Source organism: Lygodium microphyllum, chromosome 18 (genome assembly GCF_053477565.2).
Source record: "Lygodium microphyllum isolate KBCC chromosome 18, Lygodium_microphyllum_v1.1.10, whole genome shotgun sequence".
Lineage (NCBI taxonomy): Eukaryota > Viridiplantae > Streptophyta > Polypodiopsida > Schizaeales > Lygodiaceae > Lygodium > Lygodium microphyllum.
Window position 1 is genome coordinate 6,087,666 of NC_141152.1, and position 27,913 is coordinate 6,115,578.

The 27,913-nt window shown below is 41.9% G+C and overlaps 1 protein-coding gene across 3 annotated transcripts in view; it reads right to left on the reverse strand.

The window, feature by feature from the left end:
• LOC148020540 (proteasome activator subunit 4-like) overlaps positions 1 to 27,913 on the reverse strand; it is a 127,629-nt gene that overhangs the window by 79,854 nt on the left and 19,862 nt on the right. For 2 of the 3 annotated variants that reach the window (XM_087698311.1, XM_087698310.1), the window contains exons 7-10: positions 14,882 to 14,992; positions 14,709 to 14,776; positions 14,525 to 14,626; positions 14,200 to 14,425 (exon numbers count right to left, since the gene is read on the reverse strand). In XM_087698311.1, the coding sequence (XP_087554437.1) occupies positions 14,200 to 14,425; positions 14,525 to 14,626; positions 14,709 to 14,776; positions 14,882 to 14,992 (507 nt within the window). The remainder of the gene's footprint in view (positions 1 to 14,199; positions 14,426 to 14,524; positions 14,627 to 14,708; positions 14,777 to 14,881; positions 14,993 to 27,913) is intronic. The other variant, XM_087698312.1, reaches the window with a different exon arrangement.

The following is a 27,913-nucleotide window of genomic DNA, read 5'->3' on the forward strand; positions in this document are numbered from 1 at the left end:
AGTCTTTCTTTTGACCCTCTTAATGCTAAAGTGGCTAAACAATTCGAGACGTCGCTGAAAACATTGTCATGATTGCATTTCGATATCAACCCTGCAGCTTTTACTTTTCTTGCGGTCATAAGTGCACATAAAAAGTCTCCTCCTTCCGTCCCAATCACTTGGGGGCTCCAATACCAATTTGGTTAACAGTTGATTACTGGTCTGATTACTAGATTACAGTTTAGAAGAGGAAAGTTGATTGAGAAAAAGAGAAAAGTTGAGCTATCGATTCACCTCCCAGCCTTTGGCACAACCGTTTTTACTGATTAATGTATTATTCCTTAGTAGTGTGCGCATTCCTGCCACATCACCCACTTACTTGGCTTTAGCCCTATTCACACACATCAAATAACTTAAGCCCATTGTTTGATTGGCATTAACTCATCTTAACCCATGTGCCTCACTTGTGCTGATAGTTGTCCCCCTTTTAACCCTGTACATGTAACGTCTATAATACATGGACTGTCACAACTCCTGACATTCCCCATAAATGTCACATGAATTAATCGTCACATTAATTTACATGGCAATCCCAAACGTGCAAGTGCCTAGGATCCAAATATTGAATTACTTTATAAGAAGGATGGATTGAAAAGTTTAGACACCTTAGCTGAAGATTATTATTTTATGAAACTTCCTTAAAAATGAAAGAGACGGATCGACGGAAATTCAATTCACTAGCCCTTTTCCTTTTCTCCCATATTGAACAGCCAATAATTGTTTTTGCGGCTGAAGGGTGTCAGAGAAAAGGCAGGTTGCAGTCTACAAATGTTGGCTGTCTATTTTCCTCTTCCTTGCACTGTTTTCACATCTCTTACCACTGTATCAACCTGAGCTCCTTGTGGCAATCATATAGGAAGAGTTATCTCTTCGTGGCCATCAAATGGGAAGATTGTGTAAACCTAAAGGTTGTTCCCACACTTTGTCTACAGTCATGCAGAATGTTTGAAACCAAACTTCCTCCTGGAAAAGGGTGGTAATGACCTGAATAACACTAACTACAGCAAGTAATTACATCACATAAACTGAAATGCACACTTTACCACTTAAATCTTGGACAATGGACAACCAGTTGGCCCCAAAACTGGGGCCTCTTGCAATATTTCTTTATCTTGAATTGCAATCCGGATGGAATACAATGAGATTCCTTGAATCCCCTTCACTCTCCAATTGCCTCTTGCTGTCATAAATGACCAGCAAGCCTTCAAACCAATTCGCCCCTTGGTTTACTCAAGGATTGACCTTCACCCTGCTCCTTGCGAGACAAATTTAGCCCAAATTTGATATTGGTTTTCTGGCCTCTTGAATCTCCCTAAAATTCTTTAATTTTAGCTGCTAGAGTTCAAGTCCTAGGCCCTCAATTTCGAGCACACATCCCGAGGTGGTTGTCAAACTATAATTTCTGCTATAAATTAGCATTTGCAGTAGAGATTAACCAAAATCTCCACCTCTAATGACTCAAATGGCTGGATTTTGTTGAGATAACTTGAGACATTAGTGTAGGAGAAATCCTTGTGATTGTCCTCGATTGCATTGCAATGTGCCAAAGCATCTGTTGCCACTACTAGAACTACATGTTGGCATTGTAGTCAAACAACATGTGCACCTATTTCTTAACCATGCCCATGCCCTCTACATATGAAATTTTAGTCACTTAAACCAATTAGAATTCACACACATGAATCGTAACCACTATCAGAACCATAAGGGATACATCTGTTGAGAAACCACCTCTTCGATTTACACACTTCATTTAGGGTTTCGCACTGACAGCCCCAAAAAGGACTGATGTCCACATTTTGGCCACATTTTAGTGCGCCCCACACAATGGTACACCACTCCAAACAACTTATGCCTATAAATAGATAGTCACTTCATTTATTCTTCATCACCCCACTACTCTTCAATCATTGTTCACCACCTTCTTCGGTCACCACCACCACTTCCCTTCTCTCACCAACCCCTTACACTGCCCTCACACCCCTTGAGGACATTGCGGTTCGTGGCTCATTGTTGCCTTCACCCTTCCTCTTCAGCTTCAAAAGCCCTCTTCCAACATCAGGCCTTGCGTTTGGAGCATCCTCCACCTGGCGTCACCATCATCAACTGGGCATCAACACCCTTTTCCATCATGCTCCACCTTCACCTACGTTTTTTTAATCTCGAGGCCTTCTCCTTGCCTGGTGTCATCATCTCTACATTGGCATCAACATCCTAGTCTCTAGTTACAATCTCCATCATCAAGCGTCAGTGATTTCATCACTCGTTATCATAGGGGCTGTTGGAACCTACGTTTTTGCAACCTAGCTTCTCCTCCATCGACTGATGTCACTCGTTTATAACAAGGGCTGCTAGGATCTGTGTTTTGTAGCTTGGCTCCTCATCTACCATCTCGCATCATTCATTTATCACAAGGGCTGCTTGGACCTACGTTTTTGCAGCCTAGCTTCTACCCCATCCCCTAGCATTACTCATCTGTCACACAGAGGCTACTAGGACCTACGTTTTTGTAGCCTAGCTCATCGTCCATCATCTAGCATCATCATTATCCACCTAGCGCCAGCATCTGGGCTGCTCTCCCTACATTCGACAGCTCCGACACTCTGGATTTTTGTTTTGCTACCCAAATCACTCCTACGCATTAGAGGACTGCAATTCGCTCCCTTCATAGCTGGTGATCATCTTCCACATCTCCGACGGCATCAATGGACTACAGTTCGCTCCCTCGACAGATGTCCTCACCTTCAAGTGATTACTTCGATAGCCCACTACCCGAAGGATTGCATTTTGCTCCCTTCACTGTGCAGATTTCCCATAGGTGCTACCACCTAATTCAAACAAGACAATGCAATTATCTTTTGAGCTTCGGCTCCACTATATCGGCTTTTCTTCTCATAGCATGATTCAATGCATCATCACCGTGTTCTTGTGTTTCTAAGCTTCTCTTCTCTCTCACTGTTTACCATACACACTATATTACTCCCTGGAAACCCTATTGTCTCTCTACATTGTTGCTTATTTTGACATAGTATCAAAGCATACATGTTATTTTTGACATGGTATCAAAGAGCTAAAGACCCTGTTCATCAGAGAAGACGAAGATAGGTTCCGAGTTTAGCATTATCTACTAATTTTCCCCTTCATTTCCGCTGCATTACCAGGAGACAAAGATATCCTTCTCTTCCTCTCCTACCCACCCACCCTTTTACAGGTTAACACTCTAGTGCTATTACTTCTCCACAAGCAGATGCATAAACCGCTCGGCACTCCTCTTCTAACATCACCAGAACCCCAAGCAATGCTTGCCAACATGGACCTTTGCTCCCTACCCTACCCTGCAGTATATGCGTCTATCCCCAGGCACTTGTGCCACCTCTCCCTCTTGGGCCACAAAGTCTATTTTGCATCGGCTTTCAAATTTCTTTTCTCAAGGCAATAAGACGCATTTGATACGGACTAAGCCCTTTCAAGCCAAAGGAGGATCGACTAGTACCATGGTCTCACAATCACCGCAATTCGCTACGGAGGCTGCTTCTACTTCTAGAAATTCAAGAATGGCACCTTGACAACCCATGGTTCTGTAGTCCACTCCTTCGAGAGAGAGTGATTGTTAGATACCATCCCCTCAGCAATCCACCTCTTTAAGAGACAGTGATTGTTCAGCACCTTTCGTTACTTCGGCTCCACAATCCGCTCCATTGAGAGACAATGACTATTGCCCACCCTTGGCTCAGCATGAGCCTCACCTTTCCTCATCCTTGATTACTCATGTTCAAGAGGCCACCTCTAGGAGTTCGACACCCCAAGTACCTTCTTCGACATGACCGGCGACACTTCCTTCATCATCAAATGATTCGGAGCCTGTGATCCATGAATTTTTAGATTTCTTCTCTCTTGCAAAGGGGGATTCAGAGGGGGATGTACTCTCTTTTAGCTTAGAGGGGACTTCTACTTGTTCGTCTTACGAGGGGGCCACTACACCTCCACCCTCAAGGGGGACACCTACTCATCATGACATTCGTCACCTACCATTTACTCTTTTGGAATGGCTATCCTCGAGCAGTCATTTCTCCTCCTGATACCCAAGATCTTTAGAGACCACCTAGATCAGGGCCTTGGAGATTCAGCCGCAACTTGGTGATAAGACCTTCAAATTCCTCCCGACATGAAGTTACGGAGTTAGTGGCTTCTCTCCCGAGGTGGAGTCAAGTTCTACAGTTCATCCTGTCTACTACTCCTTACTACAATTACCTTTCAGGTGGAAATCTTGGATCTTCAAGTTCCTCTTCTTCTTCATCATATCTCTCTCCATTTCTCTTTCTTTTTCCCTTTTTGGGCTTGAGAGGGAATGTTGAGAAACCACTTCTTCAATTGACACATTTCATTTAGGGTTTTGCACTGAGAGCCCCAAAAAGGGCTGGTGTCCACATTTTAACCACTTTTTCAATGGGCGCCCACGCAGTGGTACACCACCCTAAACGACCCATCCTAGACAGCTTATGCCTATAAATAAGCAATCACTTCATTCATTCTTCATCACCCTACTACTCTTCGGTCATTCTTCACCACCTTCTTCAAACAACATTACCACTTCCCTTATCTCACCAACCCCTTCCACTACCCTCACACCCCTTTAGTGGACATTGTTGTTTGTGGCTTGTGGTTGCTTTCACCCTTCGTCTTCTCCTTCAAACACCCTGATCTAGCATCAAGCCTTGTGTTTAAAGCATCCTCCATCTCACATCACCATCATTTGCTTGGCATCAGCACCCTTTTCCATTAGGCTCCACCTTCACCTGTGACTTTCAATCTAGAGGCCTTCTGCCTGTATGGTGTCGTCATCTCCAAGTCGGTGTCATCATCCTAGCCTCTAGCAACAGTCTCCATCATCGAGCGTCAGAGATTTCATCACTCGTCCATCAGAGGGATTGGTATCTGGGACCTATGTTTTTGCAGCCTGGCTTCTCCTCCATTGTGTGGCGTTACTCATTTATCACAAAGGCTATTACGATCTGCGTTTTTGCAGCATGGCTCCTCCTCCATTATGTGGCATCACTCGTTTATCATAGGGGCTGCTGAGACCTACATTTTTGTAGCCTAGCTTCTCTTCCATTACTTGGCATCACTTGTCCCACGCTAAGGCTGCTAGGACCTGCGTTTTTGCAACCTAACTAATCTTCCATCATCTAGCATCATCATTATCCACCTAACATCAACATCTGGGATGGTCTCCCTACATTTGACAACTCCAACACTCTAGGATTCGCATTTTACTACCCAGGTCACTCCCCGACATCAAAGAACCGCGGTTTGCTCCCTCAACAACTGGTGATCATCTTCCATATCTCCGACAACATCAGAGACCTGTGGTTTGCTCCCTCGACAGCTCTCCTTTACCTTCGAGTGATTACTTCGATAGCCCATCGCCTGGAGAACTGTGTTTCGCTCCCTTCACTATGCAAATTTCCCACAGGTATTGCCGCATGATTCAGACAGGACAATACAGTTATCTTTTGAGCTTCGGCTCCGTTGTATCAGCTTTTCTTCTCATAGTATGATTCAATGCATCATCATCATGTTCTTGTGTTTCTGAGTTTCTCCTCTCTTAGTATTTGCCGTACACACTATATGTTACTCCCCGAAACCCTGTTGTCTCTCCGCACTATCGCTTATTTTGACATGGCATACTTGTTACTTTTTACAGCATGCACATGCCAAAACCCAACACTATTCTAACCATCAAGGCATTGTAATGCATAAACTACGCATAAACAACACCCCATAGCAATGATGTATCACATGATGGTCATGTAAAGCATACATCAGCTACAAACCACATGTAACTTATGCAATTATACTTCTTTTGCATCACCTATAAATGCAAACCACATGTAACTTAAGCAATTATACTTCTTTTGCATCACCTCCAAATGTACACTTCATACCATCCATGTATTCAATACATGCCTTGCAAATGTATATAACATCCAAATGTACCTCCCATGTATTCCATACATGCTAACAAACTCGCCAATGTATAGTTTTAGAGCCCAAGTGCAAATGATAAACGTCCGGATACCAAGGCAAAGTAACAAGTACTCTGAATAGTGATCCCAATGCCATAAATACTGTTAGCATACAATACCCTGGATGCAAACCAAGTACATCTAAGATCCACTACATAACTAAGATGTCCATCACTAGAGGAGTGGAGATGCAACCTCCCCCTTGAGCATCAAGCAATACTCTAGACCTTCTATGCTTTGCTAAGCCTAAAAGAGCCCAAAAGTCAGACTCCAATTGAAACTTGCCGACTGCCAAGCCACGCTCCTCAATCCAATTTTATTCTTTCACAGGTGAAACATTGTTAAAGCTTCACCAAGTACTTTACTTGCCTTGAAACCTCCACTAGATTCTAGGCCTTTGTCTCTTAAGCATTGCAATGCTTTATACTTTCACATTGCTGCAATTCCAACTTAATTAATATACAACATTGCATCCAATTGACTAGCCCCTCGTGTGTATCTAGCATGTTAGAAGCACCTAATGCATTCAGAAACATTCTTGTTTTCATACTTTGGACCATTGCAATGTGACTGTACATGGAAATTTGCATACTATCAAGATACATTTTACCATACATTGCATGCATGAATAGCTGCATTTTGCCTCATACCAATATTATATGGAGAATTTGCATAACCAGTATTATCATAAGTCCCAAACTCAATGGGATGCATATGTGCATTGCCAAACTTGCCAATTTGTGCCCCAGCATCATGCCAATATTGTTCTACCTGGGTTTATGCATATTAGTAGTCATACCCGGATACATTGAGCCTTGCACACCACACATTGGTTGTTAGCAACACAAGGAGTTGTGTTATACATCCCTGTACGCGTCCCTAACCCACCATAGCATGGAAACTAGTGCCACCACGAAAGTAACCTAGCTACCCTGTAATTGCATGCATGCCCTACTATCCAAAAAGATTGGATTTGCACTTCCAAGTTGGCCTTGCATACGCATCAATTGCCCCATTGGCATCATTTGCTTATGCTCACTACCCACATTTGGAACATCGTGCTATTGTATTGGTTGTTCCTTCGATGCATCTTGCTATCCCAAAGCTCTTGAAGGCAATTTCCTCTTCTTGCCTTTGCTGCCCTCCTTTATAAAGTTTAAAAAGCACATGAACTAAGGATCATTTGCCAATTGCACAAATATTTCAGCTGCCATCCTCAGCTGATCTTTAAACTAGTCATCAAATTGCTCTCCCTCTTGTAGGCCATAAGCTTCTAAAGGCCTAGGATCCAAATTTTGTTCTAAACCAATGTTATCATGTTGTTATCCATGTTGCGTGCCTTATCCAAGATTAGGCATTGCATTTTCCCCAACACTTTGTGAATTTTTCATATTGAGACACTATTGAGCTAAGAAATGCACTCCATGACAACCCCAAAACATGCTTATTTATTGAAAATGCAAAATCAATGTGCAATCCGAGAAAGTTTCTATGAAACCCTAATTTGGGAGGGTCCATCCACATCTATAAATAAGCAGACTAACCCCATTCAGTCTTCATTCCTTCTATGTAGGTTTTTTGCATTCACGTGAAGTTATTTGCCATCGACCTTTCTCCACATGGTAGTCTAGCCTTTGTGATTACTACCACCACTCCAACTGCTACTCCAACCCCTAGCAACTACCCTTCCAACTACTACCTGTTGCCTAGCGCTTCTTACACTGCAACGTTTGGCCCTAGACAACCATCACCAATCCCAATCGACACCTCTTCTATTGCATTTGGCAGTTTCAGCCATCGCCAACATCCTCATGCATCACCATTGTTGTCGCCAAGCATTCTACTACTTCCAATAATTTGTGTTTTGGTCTTCTACACCCTCCAACGCACTCTAATTGATGGTTGCAGCACTCGAGATACGTCATCAGTGGACGTCACACTCCGACACTCACTACTCTATCCTTGACCATTCTATACACACTTACATTCATTTACTGCATTGATTCATTCACTTCAGAGTTCTCCTTCTCTCTCTGTTTACGTTTGTGTTATTATGTTTTTGAGTTTTACATTTTGCGTTTTGCATTTAGGGTTTGAGTTTTGCATATCATTGTCTGTGTCTTTATGTTTTTGTCATGGTCGTACACTCTTATCTTTTCTCCATGCAAACTCTAGCAGTGTCTTCACAGACACATCATCTCTGCTTGATCCCATCTCACTATCTCAAGATATTCTTATTATAATGCTCAACTGCATACAATTTTTGCACTAGAGCAAAGCTTCTAGCCTTCAATCAGGTGCCTCCGGTCCACCAATTCAAGGGAATTGACAGTATCCCAACAATGGAACCTTAAAAACAGGCTTCCTCCTCAGAAAGGGTGGTAATGACTTGATTAAAACTAATTACAGTAAGTAATTAAATCACATAAACTGAAATGCACACTTTACCACTTTAATCTTGGACAATGGACAGCCTATTGGTCCCAAAATTGGCACCATTGCGGTATTTACTGATCTTAATTTGCAATCTAAATAGAATACAATGAGATTCCCTGAATCTCCTTCGCTCTCCAATTGCCTCTTGCTATCATAAATGACCAGTAAGCCTTCAAACCAATTCACCCCTTGGTTTGCTCAAGGATTGGCCTTCACCTAGCTCCTTGCAAGACAAATTTAGCTCCAAATTTAATATTAGCTAGCTAGCATCTCGAATCTCCCTAAAATTCTTTAATTTCAACTGCTAGAGTTCAAGTCCTAGGTTAATCTCCACCTCTAATGATTCAAATGGCTCGATTTTGCTGAGGTAACTATTGTTGCCTTGCTCAAACAGCCATGGAAGCTATTACCTATAGTTTAGGACCACCAAAAAGGTTGTTGCCCCCTGATGTATACTATCACATGTACCAGAAGGACCATGGGCTATTGTCATTGCTCATGGAGGGCTCCAAACTACTGTCACCTACTATAAGAATGGTCCTTGGTGGCTACAAATCACATCAGCAGCATCTCCTTACTCTCTAATAGCCTCCTCCTCTCTCGCAATGACTAGAATAAACTTCCACCAATCCCCAAAAACGTTTTTCCTACTTGCATAGGCAAGTTTTGCCAAGTGACAACCTTCTAATCCCATTTTCCAACATTATCCTGCTTATTAACTTAAATTTCAAGAGATCGAGTCTGAAAATTAATTTAATAATTATCCTAGTGCCCAAAAAAATAGTTCCACCAGCTGATAATTAAATTGGCTAAGCCCTAGTCTCTAATATCACCATTGATATTAGTGGCTAATAAATTTATCTAGGCCAAAATCTGGCACCGGGTACCACCTAGTACCTATCATACATAACTTATTACAACTTTTGCCTTTGGCATTAACTAATATTTTAGGGTCCCAAGTTCCACACTATGAAATAATTAACTTGCATCTCACATGTGCAAGTCGTGTTAGCACATTTTCTTAACTTTTAATCAAATGCTAAGCAAAGCAATAAATTTCGCATCCTCATGACAGTGTTTGTTGGGGTTTTCACGTGACTATAATGTTTACAGATTGCTTTCCATACTCTGTGTGTCAGCTTATGCATTAAATATAGTGTGTGGAGACATTTGAGGCAATGTACAGTTGTTCTTGTTTGACTCAAGAACATCAGAAGCAATTGTTTATTAAGCGAAACTCGTTACTTATAGTCTACATCACTACCTTTGCTTACTTTAGGACTAATGATTGAAAAGCAAAAGACATGCAAATATTGAAGGGATTGTGAAATATCATTCTTGGAGCTTGTGCGCCACTATGATCTTAGTTTGATTCATAGAAACATGAAACGGGGAACGGGAATAGGGAACAGGGAACGGGGACGGGGACGGGGACACCAAACCTAGGGAACGAGCACATGGGAATGGGGACGTGGTAACGGGAACGGCATTTAAAAATTTAAAATTCATTTAAAAAAATTAATATTTCACTCATAATACATGTGGACTCTAGAGTGTTAAAACTTAAAACCAAGATATATAATCCACAAGGACAAATCATTTTAAGTTTCAACTTTAAGATATCATGCATCATTCTAAAACTTTAAGAAATCATTAAAAATTGAATTGCAACTTACAAGGCTCGAGAGGTAAGCTATTCAATTATAAATAATAAAATGCATAATACATATACCATAAATGATAAAACAATAAACAATGAACTAAACTTTAAAGTCTAAGCTAAAAGAACATGCCTATGGTCCCATTGCCAAAAACCTTAAAAGATTACAAATATGAAGTCTAATCTTTGAAAGAACATGCTCATTGCCCCAAGAAAGACTACAAATATAAAGTCTAATATCTAGACTGAAGCAAAATGCGGCATGTCAAAATAGCCCAAAGGGAAACTACAAGATTCGAAGACTCAAATACAAATATAAGATCGGCATGGCACAACTGTCAACAGCCCAAGTGTCGCACTGTCATCAATGATCATAATATCATATACAATGTGTATATGTCATGTATCATGAGAGTCTGAGACTCATGATAAGTAAACTAAATCAAAGATCATCATCATGATCTGAGGCTACTCTAGCTACTCCTGAAGTGCCAGCCTCATCATCATGTGTACCATGAATTGCTACATCTCCCTCAACATTAGCATGTGTCTCCTCTTCTTACTGCATCTCCCACTCTATGAATGGATCGGGCTTTGTTGTCATACTGTTACATAACATCCTCAAATTAGCACTAACGAATACTAGATCGTTTGCCCTCTCCACACCAAGACGGTTCCTCTTCTTTGAAGCAATGTGAGCATATGTACTCCACAATTACTCCAAACAAGAGGAGCTAACTAACTGACTCAAAATACGGATGGCTAGTTGCTACAACTCAAGACCATCCGAACCATAGTCCTCCCACCACAAAGCTGCCCCAATCTTACAGCGATCCTCCTGTGCATCCCCACAACCAAAAGAACCTCGAAAGGTCCTATAATATGAAAGTTGATCTCTGATCTTTCGTTTAGTGCCATGATCAAGCACTGGACGAGACAATATAAGTCTCCATGCATCCATAACCTCTATGTCAATTCTCCTGACCCTTGCCCTGAAACTCAAGATCCACAACAAATGTAACTACATACATGGGGGAGCTATAGGAGTTCCACCTCGTCACAACTAAATGGTGTATCTCCCCATACACCTCATCATTTGGTGCCAACTCCTACAATGTTTAATTCAGTCTATCTATAGCCTTATATACCTTGCCAATGCAAGGTTGCATAGCATCCATAACCCTCAATAAATGTACAATAGGTGATACCATAGCATCTATCCACTTTACATCATCCCAAAAAATGGGGTTATTTGCTTTTTCCAAGCATAAGATACTTGTACGAGTATCTGTCAATGTTGATGAGGTAAACTCATCACGAAGCAATAACTGCCTCAAGGCACCACTATATTCTCTTAACTTACCTAACATCAAAAAGTTAAAGGCAAATCTGGTATCAGAGTATTTTAAAAGTGTCTTCTTCGACCGCAAAGAAAAGTGATGGCGAAGAAACTAGTGATTCAAAACAAAGCTAACCATTTGAGCTCTTTGCTCTATAACAGGTGCAATCCATGACATGTTATCAATTTCCTTTAGTAGGTTGTTCAATCAATGAGCCATACAATTTTGAATTGTGATATGTAGATAATATCCCTAGATAATAGCACCTGCTGCCCTATTTGTGGACTCTCCATCTGCAACAAATCCCACAACATGCTTTGGGCCAATAAGCTCAATACCTATAACCCACTCTGCTGCAAGTACATCTGCTGACTTTCCTATCCCTGATGCATCATGTGAAGATATGAAATACATTTTTCCACAAGAATAAGTAACCATACCATGAATGAATCGCTTGCATGTATCACTCCAACTATCAACAATCAAGAAAACTCCATTTTTAGCCCATATACTCTTTCTAGTCACTGCTGCTTGCTCAACAAGGCACTTTTCCTTGTCGAGCAAAGTGGTGCGTAAGGTCTCTAATGATGGAGGTACATACAAAGGGCCATACTCACCAATCTTCTTACATATCAATTTACAATACTCTAACCTGGCTGCACGAAATTGAATGTGGTCATGATAAAAAAAGTGTGCCACCGATGTATCCACCTCTTCCTTCCTCTTGGGATCCCAACTAGCATTAAGTGTGCTCTGTCTACGTGCAACATGTGGCACTATTGATGCCATGGCCGATGCAAGGCCTGTAGTAGGTGTGGAGGTAGCACTTCTTGATACTGACCCTGCTCTAGATACATCTGATGGGGACGGTGTCACAAAATTTGCAAGGTCAACTGCAACACGTTGTAGTCTAGATGCAAGATATGCTTGTTGACCTGCTACATGGTCACGAAACTCCCTTTGCTTCTCCAAGGTCACATTCGGACAAAACTGTACCTCTGAATTTGGCTCACGTAGGAGATGAGCTCGGACCTGATTATGTATAAATATTAAAACGGAGCAAGTGGCGATTGGTATTCCATATTCTAATATTTAAGTAACTTTGAAAAATTAAAATCAATAAAAATTCGAAATACAAATGCTCCACTAGTTCTCTTGTATGGGCAAAGCTTGCAAGTCCATGGTTGAGATCTTCCACCACTCAATGGGCAGTCAGCGTTTACTTCTTCCCACCATGACCAATCATCGGACCTTCTTCCTTTACCACCAACCCGACGAGCGGGGCGGGAAGATGAAGCCATTTCAGGTTGAAAATTGAAATAAAAATGGCTCGAGAGAAGTGAGAACTCGAGTCTCGAGAGAAGGGAGAAGGCTCAAGAGTCAAGAGTCACTCAAGAGTCGAGAGAGAAGGGAGAAGAAGAAGAGAAGAGGAGAAGAATGGAGAACTTGGAACTTGGAGAAGAAGGAAGAGAAGGGAGAAGGTCCAAGGAAGAAGGAAGAAGAGAAGGGAGAAGTGAAGAGAAGGAAGAGAAGGAAGAAGAAAGAAGAGAGGTTGGAGGCGGGAGAAGACAGGGAACTGGCAACTAGGACTGGCGGCTGGGACTGGCGCGGCGCAACAGGGAACGGGGCCGCTGCGGACTGGTCACGGGGGCAGGAACGGGCAGACAATCTCAGGCGGGAGCAGCACGCAGGAGCCAGGCGAAACGCGCAATCGCAGACGATCCGGGCGGGAGCAGCGGCCGGCCGAAGGTAAGTGGGTGCCACGTGGTGTTCCCTGTCTGAAACAGGACAGGGAACGTTCCACCAGTTCGCAATGCGTCCCACAACGGCTTCGTGCCGGGGACAGCAATTCCGCATGCCGGGGGGCCGTCCCAGCCGTTTCCTGTCACTATGGTTTGATTAATACAACCCACAAGGGACAGATTTTCAGTCCAGTTTTCAGTAACACCTTCCAAGAGAATGGATATTCTAGATTTGCAATGGTTGTCATTGAGCTGTTGGCTCAGCAATAAACATTCTCTGTCTTGTGACCCATCACCTTGATGATAGATCTAGATCCATATGAAGTACCATTCAGCTTACCTCTTTCTTTCACAATTCACTGCCTTAGGAGAACTGGTTCCATGTTGAGCAGGAAGCTTGGTACAGAGACCCCTGTTGGTGTTGATAATTGTTCATGTTTGGGAAAAAGGTGAAGAGAGAGACTATTCTCTCTAACAAAGACATGTCCTTCAAGCAATAATTCCAAAAATTTTGCTCGGAGATAGAAAGGAAAAGGGAAGGGCAAGGAGAAGAAGATGCAGCCTGACACATATTAAGGCATTCTGATGGATGTAACTTGTATCTACATTCCATTATTTATGAAACAAGAGATCTCGCCCTGGAAAGCCCATCACAAAGGAGAAAATTTTCAGAGTTATGTCTTGTATTCAATCACAGAAAAAGCCCCCAATGTAAGCCCAGAACAAAAGGGGAAATCTTCAGAGCTATGACTATAAATTGCATCTGTTTTACATCTTGTAATGAGATATCCAAACCGGAGAGAGTAAAAAAAACTAAAGAAATTCCCATGGTCTATCATGTTGTCACAGTCCTATTGAGCTTTATGCAAGCATAGTAAAACCTGAAGTATTTCCACTTAAACTAATATCTACAGTATTCCAGTTCATTGAGGTAATCAGCATTGTAAGAACCTTACAGTATCTAAAGCTGCCTGAAATCTTGTAATGATCAATGGCAAAACTAATGGAGGTTCAACATATGCCAGATCCAGTGAAGCCTTGGCAGCAGTGTTGGCCAGTTCAGTGTTTTTGCTGAATTGACCTTTTTCAATCAATCGCATGACTGCTCTGACAAATCCCTGCCTTTCTTGACTTGTTAAGGTGTATCCAGACACTGACATTGCCGGAAGGATTGATCCTTCTCTGGAAATCAATAGCTAGTATAAGAAAACCATGATATGTAGGCTTGCTGACTATGCAGTTGGCGAAAACACAAAAATTTTCATCTTTATTTGTTGTAACCTGTGCTCCTTTGCAAGTCTTTTCATAAAGACTTTAACCAAGCTTCCCAGAAAATGCTCAAGGGAACTTGTCCATGACCCTCCATTCGAAGGATGATAATATCTGTGTTTGAAATGAACAATAGATCAGTAACTTTTGCTCATCTATGGAAAGAAATACTAGCATCTTACTGTCAAAAACATACTGCTCAAGCAGATCGATCATTCTTTCAAGATGTCTTTGAGCTGAGCTACCTGGTTTCAGCAGATATACCTTCAGCAAAAGAATGTGTCATTCTTTAGAGAGCTTTAACCAGACATAAATCACAATCAACTTAATGCATATTAACTTTCATAACGTCTGGAACATGAAACGTACAATAGTCTTTGCTATCTTTTCTGGTAGACTGAATAAGGGGAAAGCACATGCTACTTCCTTTGTTACTTCTCTCTGATAAGGATATGAAGCACCCATGTTTCCAACAGGAACCTAAAACAAAAACAAACAAAATACCGAAAAGATAAAGAAGCCAAGAAAACATAATGCATATATATAAATGTGTATAATTTTGGTCCCGGGGGGGGCGGGGGGGGGGGGGGGGGGGGGGGGGGGGGGGGGGGGGGTGTGTGGGGGGGTGGGTGGGATGGTTTGGGGGGCCGAAAAGATAAAGAAGCCAAGAAAACATAATGCATATATATAAATGTGTATAATTTTGGTCCCGGGGGGGGGGGGGGGGGGGGCGTGTGGTGGGGGTGTGTGGGGGGGTGGGTGGGATGGTTTGGGGGGCCGGGTTTTTACATTTTGTATTTATCACTAACTTGTAGTATTGTTGTAGTATTTTGTTGAGATAAGTTTACTACATGTGATTTTCTCTTCAAAGGAAGTACAACTATCTCCATTTTTTCCTCACAATCATAATTTTTCTGTTTTCTCCTCATCAATCGTGGACTGTTTCTGCTGCAGTCATGGGCTGTTTTCTCCACTCATATGCTGATCTTCTCTATCATGGACTTGCTGGGCTGATCATGGCTGTTGCTCTACATGCTTGTATTATGCCACATGGCAAGAGATCTAGGACTACACACTGCAGGTTGGACTGGTAGAGAGTGTCACTTTGCACATTAATCTTTGTGTTCAGGACTGTTTTGTAGGATCGGATATTTGTCATACACAAGTGCACACATATGTTCCTAGCAGTGAAGGATTTCATGAGATTTCTCCACTTTTGGACTGTTGAAGTACAGAGTGGCAATGTGGAAACTCCTCATTTTTAAGGGGTGGAGAGTCATTGCGTACTCTCAAAAATATCCTCTTTGAAGATCTCTTGGACTGCGATGCTTTGTCCATTGCAAAAGATCCACAACATATTCAACTATCTGATGTACTTGATTGTCTTTGCATGATGCTAAAGAAATACCACAAGGGGTGCATAGGTTTTAGGTTGTATTTGGGTGAATTTGTGCAATTGTTCACGGGCAATCTACCTCTGTCCATGTTGTGATTTCTATAACATGCATAGTGCAACATGTTGAATTAAAGAACCAATTTTAATTCCTGCTAACCTTTATTTACGTAAGGGCCGCTTTCAATGGTACCATTTGTTGAGCTAAAACATGCTTTACAACTGATTAGCATTTTTAAACAGTCCCAAAACACACTTAATTAATGAAAAACACAAGTTTGGTGCGCGGTTGGAGAGAGTTTCAATGGTCCCCCAAAACCCTAATTTTTGGGGCACCCTTCAACATCTATAAATAGATAGGCGGCCCATCATTCAGCCTCATTCTTTCAATATAGATTTCAGCCATCAGCCTTCACCCACGTGGTGGTCCAACCTTCGTGATTACTACCACTCCTCCATCAGCCCTTGCAGTGCCTCGCAGCTTCCTTCCTCATTGTCACCCACTGTTTGGCGCTCTCCTCCCTACTGTATTTGGACTCTTCTACCATCGCCAGCACACAATCTGCCTCCTCTAGCTTGCATTTGGACACTCCACTAGGCGACAGTTGGCATTGATCTCCCACACATTCCACTGCTGCTACTTGTGTTTGGCCTTCACCCTACCTAGCAGCACCTGACGACCTCCTTCCTCCTCCAATTAGCCCTTCTACCGCTATGTTTGCAGCTTTCTCCTCCCACCCTCATCATTAGGCATCATCCTCTGCAATTGCCTCAATTCCCAAACACTCAGGTGATCAACGTTTGGTGTTCACTGTTTCCCACACTCCGACTGGTAGTCATAGCATATCCATCTCAATGGTGGACATCACTCTCCAACACAAAATTACTCTGCCCTTGACATTCCCTTCATTTACAACATTCATTCACTTCACAGTTTGTTCTCTCTCTATTCATCTCTGTTTTTAAGTTTTGAGTTTTTGCGCTTTGCATTTAGGGTTTGAGTTTTGCTTGTCCCTATCTCTATCATTGTGTTTTAGTCTTGGTTGTACATATTGTGTTTCCTCAATGCAAACCCTAGCATGTCTTCACATGGTATTAGAGTCAGTGCTCTTCTAAAAAGTATTCTATGGTCAAAAATTGCAAACATTGCGAGCAGTGACCCAAATTAATTTGGGGATTCTGCCAAATTAGTCAAAATTTTACCCCTTCGAGCAAAATTTCCTGACATTAAATCCCAGACATTTAGGGTTTTCCATGTATTGGCAAAGCTTTACTCAATTGGGTCACATGGACTGATATTAATGCAATTGGGTCAGAATCTGGTAAATTTCTGCATTTTTTCCCGTGGGTGGCTGATTCACGTACAAACAGCAGAAATTTACTTCTAGTTGAGAAAGAACAGCAGTGCATTTTGTTGGAACAGCTTGTGCTTTTGCATATTAGTGCATTTACTCTTGTGTTCTTGATAAAATGGCTGCAACTTCTTCCAGTTCGGACATCAAGAGTTTGATGGAGATCAAACGATTTGATGGTCATGGCTTTGACCTTTGGAAAGACCGTATGCAGGGCATTTTGTTCCTAAAAGATTGTGAGGATGCTTTGCAAGAAGATAATCCCGCACTAATGTCTGAAGCATATTGGGCCAGAGTGAATAAAAAGGCTATGGCTTACATAAAGATGGGTGTCACTGATGACATTCTGACAGACATTAAGGGTCTAGATACATGTTATGCAATATGGGAAAAGCTGAAAACTACTTATGAGATCACCACACCTGTTAATCAAGTGCATTTAATGCGCAAGTTGGTGAATATGCGACTCGATGAGTCAAAGCCTATAGCTGAGCACTTGAGTGCATGTATAGGGGTCCTAAATCAGCTCAAAGATGCAAATTTGGACTTTGATGATAAGTTGAGACCGATCTTTTTTATCATGACATTGCCGGACTCGTGGGAAACCTTGGTGGTTTCACTCAGCAATAACCCCAATCTCTCATATGATGGGGTGAGGGTTTCTATCTTGAATGAAGAAATTAGGCGTATGTCTAGTGGAGAAGGCAGCAACTTAGTTTATAATGTAAGAGGCAAGGCTGAAAAGAAAAATGCAAATGCAAGGTAGAGAAACAGGAGCAAGAGCAAAGGAAAGGAAAAGAGTGACATTACTTGTTATCACTGTGGTCGGAAGGGCCACAAGAAACCTGATTGCAAGTATTACAAGAAGGAACAAGAGAGAAAGAAGAATGCATAACATAAAAAGAAGAATGAAGAAAAGACAGATGCATTGGAGACAACCAAAGGCAAAGAGAAGGCCAATGTGGCCTCTAGCGTGGTCACAGAAGAGTTTTCAAATACAGAGGCTGATGTATTATGTGCAGTTGATTATGATGCCCTTGTATGTCACATGCAGGATATGCAAATTACCAAGGCTGATGTGATTGATGCACTCTTGTCAGTTGATGATAGTGTCACTACGACTTGGATTGTAGACTCTGGTGCCTCTTTCCATGTGACTCCTTGCTTGGAGTGTTTTGTTATGTTCAATGCAAGCAGTTATGGAAAGGTGTATCTTGGAAATAACCATGCTTGTAGCATTGATGGGATTGGCACAGTATACTTGTCTTTAGACAATGGTCAAGAGCTTGTGTTAAAAGATGTCAGATATGTGCCTGGCATTAAAAAGAGTTTACTATCTATTGATCACCTTGACATGGCTATACCACATTGTTTGATGGTGGTTTGTGGAAAGTGAAAAAGGGTTCCATGCTGATTGCAAAAGGAACCAAGAAGGGCACTTTGTATTGTTTGCACTGTAAAGCCTTGAATGGCAAGTTTCTTGCAGTTGCTGAAATTTGTAGCCACTTGGAGTTATGGCATAAGAGATTAGGCCATATGAGCCAAAAAGGACTTGATGTCCTTACCTCTCTGAAGAGGGTTGATGGAAAAGGCTCTAAACTTGACTTTTGTAATGAGTGTCAGTTTGGAAAGCAAATTAAAAATTCATTTTACTCTGGTGTTTCTCATAAGTCCAATGTCTTGGACTTAGTGCATTCTGATGTATGTAGCATGCCCGTGAAATTTTGAGTGGTGTTGCATATTTTGTCTCCTTTATTGATGACTATTCCAAGAAAATTTGGGTGTACTTGCTGAAAAAGAAAAGTGAAGTGTTTGCTATTTTTAAAACTTTTCATACATTTGTGACCACTCAAACAGGTAGAAAGTTGATATGCTTGAGAACTGATAATGGGGGTGAGTTCACATCGACTGAATTCAAGTCCTTTTGTGACTTGCATGGTATTAAGAGGGAGCTTACAGCTCCTTACAGTCCTCCTTCAAATGGGGTGGCTGAAAGATATAACAGGACTTTATGTGAAAAAGTGTGGTGCATGCTGTCCACTGCTAATCTCCCTCATGCATTTTGGGGAGAGGCACTCAAAACCGTGGTTCACATTTGCAACCGCTCTCCAAACAGGTCCTTAAATAATGGCATCCTTGAGCAGGTTTGGTCTAGCAAATCGGCCTCATATGACCATTTACGCATATTTGGCTGTGATGCTTTTGTGCATGTTAGGGATGAGCTGAGAAATAAACTTGATCCAAAATCCACCATAGGCATTCTCATGGGCTATGGTGATGAGGGTGAATTTGGCTACAGAGTGTGGTTACCTCAATCCAAGAAAATTATTTGCAACCATAATGTTGTGTTCAATGAGGCAAAATTGCTGAAAGCCACTTTAGCCTCTAATGAAGATCTGAAAAATGTAAAATTTCAGAGTTTGCAGCCACCCATTACTTCAGAAAATGAGCCTCAAGGTGCTGTCCCACAGGCTGAAACTGATGATCAGCCAGTTATTTTTGAGCCAGATGATGATGGACAGCAAATAGAAGCACAAGGAGGTCATGGACAGCAAGATAGGCTTGTTGATTATGAAAATGCAGGTGTTGGAAATGAAAATGAAGGTGCTGTACAGCGTGAACAGCATGCTAAAAATGGTTTATAGCAGCCAATAAATGCTGAAAATAATATACCTCCAGATGTAGACCCAATTCCTGAAAATGTTGATCATTGGGTACGCAAGTCTACACGCATAAGAAGGCAACCACATAGGTTTGACCCCTCCTTGCATTATGTGATGCTTACAGATGAGGGTGAGCCTCTCACATACAAAGAGGCCAAGTCATGTGAGTTCAGTAGTAAGTGGGAGCCAGCTATGCAGGAAGAGATTAAATCTCTATATGCAAATGATACTTGGGATCTTGTGTCATTGCCCAAGGGAAGGAAGCCACTTCCAAACAAATGGGTGTACAAAGCCAAGACAGTTGATAGAAAACCCAAGTACAAGGCAAGGCTAGTTGCCAAAGGGTACGCACAAAAGGAAGGGATTGACTTCCAAGAGGTCTTCTCACCTGTTGTGAAGATGACCCCTTTACGTGTGCTTTTTGCTCTTACTGTTGTTTTGGATTTAGAGCTATGTAAAAACAACTTTCTTGCATGGTGACATTGATAAGGAAATCTACATGAAACAGCCCGAGGGCTTTGTAGTTCCTGGAAAAGATCTAATGGTGTGTAAACTAAAACGCAGCCTGTATGGGCTGAAGCAAGCACCAAGGCAGTGGTACAAAAAGTTTGACACTTTTACGCTATCTCATGAGTTTACACACAACCATGCAGATCAATGCTTGTATATGAAAAAGGATAGAGATGGCAGCCCCATCATACTTGTTTTGTATGTGGATGATATGTTACTAGCTAGGAAAAGAAAGACTAGCTTGGATGCTCTCAAAAATCAGCTGAAATCAGCTCTCCATGAAAGATTTGGGGAATGCAGAGCATATTTTGGGCATGAGGATTCGTAGAGATAGAATGCAGAAATTGCTTTTTTATCTCAAGAAAAGTACATTGGAAAGGTACTGGACAGATTTAACATGGCTAAAGCTAAGCCTTTTGGGGTACCCTTACCTCCTTATCTCAAGCTTAGCAAAGCCAACAGCCCGAAAGATGACGTGGAAGCAAATGCTATGAAGGGAGTTCCTTATGCATCAACTTGTGGCTCTCTTATGTATGCTATGGTTGCTACTCGTCCAGACATTGCTCATGCAGTGGGAGTTGTTAGCAAGTTTATGTCAAATCCTAGCAAAGCACATTGAGAGACTGTCAAGTGTATTCTTGCCATGCACTTCTACAGATGATAAGTTACATGGACCTAACTACCTTACATAGAGTGAGGTGATGAAATCCTGGTTTGTACAGAAGTCGATTTGGTACATTGTATGCAGAGCTATTCCATGGCCTCAACGTCCTTTTCCTCTTCCCGAAGATTTTGATGAGGACAACCATGAGGAAGTTGCGCTTACATGGGATTCGGACGATACATGTGCGTATTCTATACTACTTCCGTGTATTTCTAAAGAAGTTCTACCGATGGTTACCTTGAACATCACCAAAAATATGGTTCAGATGTTGTACAAGGCACCTTCCCCCATGCGTGTTGCAACCCTTTATGGATAGCTTCAGCAGATGAAGTTTGAGCCGAAGGACACCGTTCAGTCATTTTTGCTCCGTGTTACATAGGTACACGACCAACTTGGATACATGCAATCTGCCCTTCCAGAGACACATCTAGTGGGAACGGTACTCTATAAGCTCCCCCCGGAGTTTGATGAAATGGAGAATGCTTTGCATGCACAAGCATCCTCTACACCTGTGAGCTTTACACACTCAATGTTGCTTGAGCATGAGACATCTTTCGATTTACAGGGGAGGCTTTCGTCTCATTATGGAGGTTCCAGTGAGGCCTTTACAGATTCTAAGAGGGGTAACCGGAAGAAGAAGTCAAACGCCCAATGTTATCACTATGGTAAGACATATGTGAGTCTGTGCATGCTAGTTGGGTTGAGCATACTAGTCATTATTTAGGAATTATTTTAGTGATTTTTGTGTGGCACTTGCGGCATTTTATGCCAATCGACCATCATTAAATGCAAGTCAACCAATAGCCATATTTGGAACATTTTGGGCCTATTTATTATGTGACCCCTCCTCCCATTCAATCATCATCATTCTTCATGTGTTCTTATTGGAGAGAGGAGCCAGTGCCCACGCCCATACAGCCAATGACTCACTGTTATGCGCGTCATTCTCGTGTTTGGTATATGGATTCCATTTCGTAAGCACATCTCTCAATTCTCTACTTTTGTACTGTTCTTTTGTTTTCTTTCTCTTTTGTCTTGTGTTCAACAGTTTATTTCAGCACTTGTCTCTGCTTCCATTTTTACACCACTTCTAAAACCTCATTGATATTTAGCAGCTGCTCTCTCAAATCTTGAATGTAAGTGAGGTGATATGTCATAGCATCACCCTTATCTATATGTGCATTAGCCAATTCTCTTCGCGAGTAAGAGATTCTAGCCTCATTGTGTGCTTTAGCTCAACAATTCCAAGCTGCCTTTGAGGTCTTGCATGACCTAATATGAGGTATAATCACCCTCTTCATTAAAAGAGCAATCAAAGATAAAGCTTGTGCATCCTTCGAATCCCATTTCTTCTATTCTTCTGTAGGAGGGACATGGACAGCAGCAAGGACTGGTTGTTGTCCTCTAGCCCCCCTCTAAGGCGTCTCGGGTGCAAAGCCTCTTGGCCAAGTTGAGTAGCCTTTCACAAAACCCCAAAGACCCTTGCAACAAGCAAATTGTGCATCATAAAACTCCACAAGGAGTAGTTGGTGCCATTAAACTTACCCTCCTAAGTGAGGACTCCCAAAATGTTGTTGTGGTCACTATGACCTTGCTAAGAAATTGCAGCATTAAATGCACAAACTACAACCAAACACTTCCAAATTAAAGTGCAAAATGTACTCTTACAAGTACCAAGATCCCAACACAGGATATAAGTGCAAGTACCAAAACTGTCAAGTGCCTCGAAATGTGTACCAAGACTGCACAAAATAGCACCAAATCTGCAATATACAGAAAATCATTGCTGTACTACAGCACTCACCTTCAAATGCATGCCAATATAACTTTCAACAATTTAATACTGCAAATTACCAATTTTCAGAAATTTGGCCACCAAATCTGAAACAAACAGCAATGGAATTCATCAACCCCAGGACCTGCACCCACATTTCTTATGGTCACTTTATTGACCGGTTGCATGTCTTGAATAAATCTCAAAGCCCCATTCTTTTTGGGCATAGTAAACCAACGATTTGAGTACGGGGCTGAAGAAGGCTCCAAGATCTTCATGCGAATATTTTCATTTAGCAAATCCATCAGCTTTGGCAAGTACGCTTTAGGCACTGGAATAGGCCTCAAGTTTCATGGTACATGTGGCACAATAAATATGACCATAGGAGAGACAACATTTGGATCCACACAACCTATTTTACTTGGCTGAAATGCAAATGCCTTCCCATGTCTAGCCAACATCTGCACAAAAAAATCTCTCTCAGCAGGCAAAAGAAACCCTTCTGCGTTAGGTGTAATGTCACCTCCGGATGTGCACAGACAGCAACCAGCGACTAGGCTTCACCTCGAGATGTGTGCCAAACCGAAAAATCAGAAAAGCTTCAAATCTCTCACACCAATGTCAAAGAAATTGTGCCACGTTGGCAATTTCCATGGAGATTCGTGCAAGGGAGCTCAAATTAGACAAAAGCCCCAAATTTTCAGGTTTCTTGACCTCCTCAAGAAGCGTGCCGATGACTTTGAGAAATTTGGTGCTAGCAGCGCAGTTGGTGAGGTGGCATAGGAAGGCTAAGATGGCACACACAAGGCTGAGGAGGTGGCAGTTGGCAAAATGGCAAACTAAGCTGGTGGTGGCAGTGTTGGTTGAAGGAGGCACAACAAGGCACAATGGCTAGAGGAGCAGGCATTGTTGGCAAAGCTACAGGCAGCGACAAGCAACAACTAGGCCGCGGACAGCAAGCGTGCAGGTGGGCAAAGTTGCAGTGTTGCCAGGCAGCAGCGCAGTTGAGCATTGCAGGCAGCATTGTGGATGGCATTGCTAGGGACAATGGTGCAAAGTGCTACTAGGGCACTGTAGGACTAAGCAACGACGACGCTGCCTACAATGGCTGGTGGGCAGCACAAGTAGGACCAGGTAGAGTTGGGTGTGGTACAAGCGGACTTGGCAGCATTGGTGGCGGACTCGGCAAAACTGGCTGATGAACAGCAGCTAACTAACCAAAAGAGCTCATCACTTCATGTACAAAGCCGATGGCAGCAAAGGCATTGGGCTCTGATACCAAATGTGAAGAACATGACAACTATGGAGGAGAGAAACAACACAATGAGTAGTAGATAATAGAAACTGTGAGAGCAAAAACAAGAAAATATACTTGCTTGTTGAACTGAAAAATAGGTGAAAGTATAACTAAGGTTTAGATCTAAGATTTAACTTAACCACACTTCCACCAACTAACTAGAGTTAGGTTTATTTACTCTAGAGCCTAGTGCCACTACTTTAATGTCCTAAGACACTAGGTGTGCACACCCTACAATGACACTTTAACACTAGTCTTATAATTTGCCACAAAAGCGGCTACAAGCCACTTTAGTGGCTCAAGTCCTATTTTACTATATTTGAAATAACATATGCATATGATACCAAAATTGGATGGGACTTTACTAGCATTGTAAGTTAGTAGATTAAAAGATTTGGAACAAGTTTCAAGTGAAAATTCATTGTCTACAAATATTGGGTTTTCAAAAGTGCATGAAAATTGCTCAAAATGGCACTTAAGAATACTCTTTGGAGCTCTTAACAAAGTTAACAGTTTTTATCTAATTCCAAGTCTCATACTGGAAATACATACTATGCATATCAAAGTATTTTTCATGAAATTTTTAGTATGATATTTTTTGTAGAAAATGGTTTTGATTAGAAACACTAAAAGTTTTCAATTTTTTGCAAAAATTGTTTTAAAGATGGACATTAAAATATACACTTGCTAGCTTTTTTTTACCCTTCTAATTTTATTCAACTATTATCTTGTATTGATCACATTTTCCTAAAACTATTTATTATTAATCTTTCTTAGTGATGAAAAATGGAAATTTCTGTAGTGGGTCCAATTTGCCACAAATTGACTTTTTGTATAGATTGATAATCTAGGTAGTAAGATAATGTGCTTGATAAAATGGAAGTATTTGTCAGGTAGCTTGTTCAAGAAAAATGTGACCTGGCTGACTTTGGGGAGCCAATAGTAGCAAATTCAGAAAGTTACCACTGGTATTCGGCCAACTTGACTTTCAAATCATCCCCTTCCTTAATGAAAAACTCTTAAAGCTCTGAATGGAGATTGATATGTCGATTGCGATCTCGAGCTGCATAGCAGTCAATGAGATAACTCCAACACTCGGATGCGAGGGAAAAATACTGTGATTGAGAGTGGAACTCAAAAAGCAACCCCTGCATTAACTCAACGTTGGCTGTGGCATTGTGGACTCTCCATCAACAGATGTGATCAGGGTGAGCTAATCAAGGGTCCAACATATACTTGATACTAACAACAAGGTCTCAAAGTCCCCTAGATTTGAGCACTTGTTGCATGAAGTTCAACCAAGTGGTTAAATTCAACCCCTTAAAACAAGTCTTATCTGTGAAGACATTTTTGGTTGTTACAACATAAGTGGTAGTGCTAGGAGATGGAGAAGGTGTCTAATGGGGGTACGGTGGATAGGGAGATGGAGTGGAGTGTACATACATATAAGAAGTATGCATAGCGGATCCAAATGTGGGCAAGGGCGGATTGGCTATGGACATGGTAACTGCTTATGGAGTCCAAGGCGGAGAGATAGGGATACGAGGAGCAATGGATGGAAATCCTTGCATAGGAGTGACCCAAGGGATGTGTGACAACAATTCATAAGCAGAGGATGGATATCCCCAAATCTAAAAGGTCGTCTGGAAGGTTTGTGAGTGTCCACGGGTAGTTAAGGGGATTCCCATCACAACCATCCCAGAATGGAAGGATGTGATAAAGTGGGAATATGCAGAAGGTACATTATTAAAGGGTGGCATTTCCCCTAACGATGAACTAAGAGGTGGAGGGAATGAAGGGAATGTAGATGGCATTATTAAAGGGTGGCATTTCCCCTAACGATGCACTAAGAGGTGGAGGGAATGGAGGGTATGTAGATGGTGGGATGGAGAAAAAGAAAGTGTTAGGAGTGGAGATGAAAGATCCAACCCCTAGTGTGCTTTGAGCGGAAGTGAAATGTAATCCAAGATTTTGGAATGAGGATGTGAGTAGATCAAAATGTGGAGAAAATAGTGGTGGGATGGGAGGGAGTTGAAAAGTGTGGTTTACGTACTCAGAATGAAACAATTGATACAGATATACCTAAGGAAGGGTGTCTGCTTTGAGAGCCTCCTCGATTTAAGTTAACATACGGAACACCATCCAGATCCTGCACACCAAAAGAAGAAATAGAAGAGGGTTTTGGCTCATTCAACTCAAAAGGGTTATACGAACGTGACACAAGGTCTGGCTGTGATGAAGGAGATGGATCGCCAGACGCACCAAATGTCGTGGTCCCTCCAAGATCAGGGAGATAACCAATCTCACTAATCCGTCCAACCGGAATAGTAGTACTCATTGGAGGAATATAAATCGAACTGCACATGATGTGCAACTACTCTTCAAACTCTTCATTTGTAAGATGACCAAAGCAAGAAGAAGAAGTTGGTAAAGGTGAAGATGTGTCTACCTCCTCCTCGAGACCATAATGCCTTCTCAAAGGCTCCAATGATGGAGAAGCCTAATGGAGCATCATAGAATCCGAATAAGAAGGTGCCTGAGACATTATGAGTCAGAATCAAGGCGCGTGTGAGTCTTGCACAAAAACTAGCCTCCACAATCACCACAGGATACTGTCTTTAGAAGAGCACCGACTTTGATACCATGTGAAGATATGCTAGCGTTTGCACTGAGAAAACACAACATGTATAACCAAGACTGAAACACAAAGACTCATACAAAAACAAGCAAAACTCAAACCCTAAATGCAAAATGCAAAACGCAAAAACTCAAAACTCAAACACAAAGACAAACACGGAGAAAAGAAACTCTGAAGTGAATGAATGTTGTAAATGAATGTAAGAGTGTACACAATGCCCAAGGGTAGAGCAATGCAATGTCAGAAAGTGACGTCCACCAAAGATGGATCCCAAGTGCTATGACCACCAATCAAAGTGTCAAAGTGCAAAAAACACCAAACGCTGATCACCAAAGTGTCAAGGAACAGAGGCAACAACAGGAGAGGTGTTCGCTGATATAGACGGCCTATTGGACGGCAAAAACGCACGTACTGCAACAATTCTTGGTGGAAGAGATGGCAGCAACGTGTCGCTTGGCACCAAATGCTGAAAACGCAAGCTGATTAGGTGCTATGATAACGCAGCCGGAGACCTCCAAATAGCAAGGCGATGGCTGAAAACAAGCTGCCTAGGGCTGGATAGTGATTGTCTGCAGTCGGTGATGGATGGACAACAGATGGTAGGTGGCTGGTGGCTGAAATCTGCACAATAGAGTGAGAAACCTGCACCAAAGGATTAAGGTTGAATGATGGGCAGCCTATCTATTTATAGATGTTGAAGGGTGCACCAAAAAATTAGGGTTTTGGGGGACCACTAAAACTCTCTCGAACCGCACACCAAATTTGTGTTTTTCATTAAGCATGTTTTGGGGATGTTTAAACATGCTAATCAGCTATAAAGTGTGTTTTAGCTCAACAGGGGAAACCTCTGTAGCTCACTACGATAGTCTCCAAAAGGGCTAATTGCCTTGTGAGGTCTTAGAGCCTCCTTTTTCTCACAACACTTAGTGCATGGCATGTGCATCTTATTGCATTAAGCCTAGAACTAGGCACATATATTCTAGTGGTGTAGGGAACAAAGATCAATAACGATAGTCTTTGAAGGAGTGATCATTCTTGCCACGGTAGGTGCACCCAATGGTTTGTGCTTCCATTTTTGGAGAAGCAACCACCACTTGAAATCAAACCTCT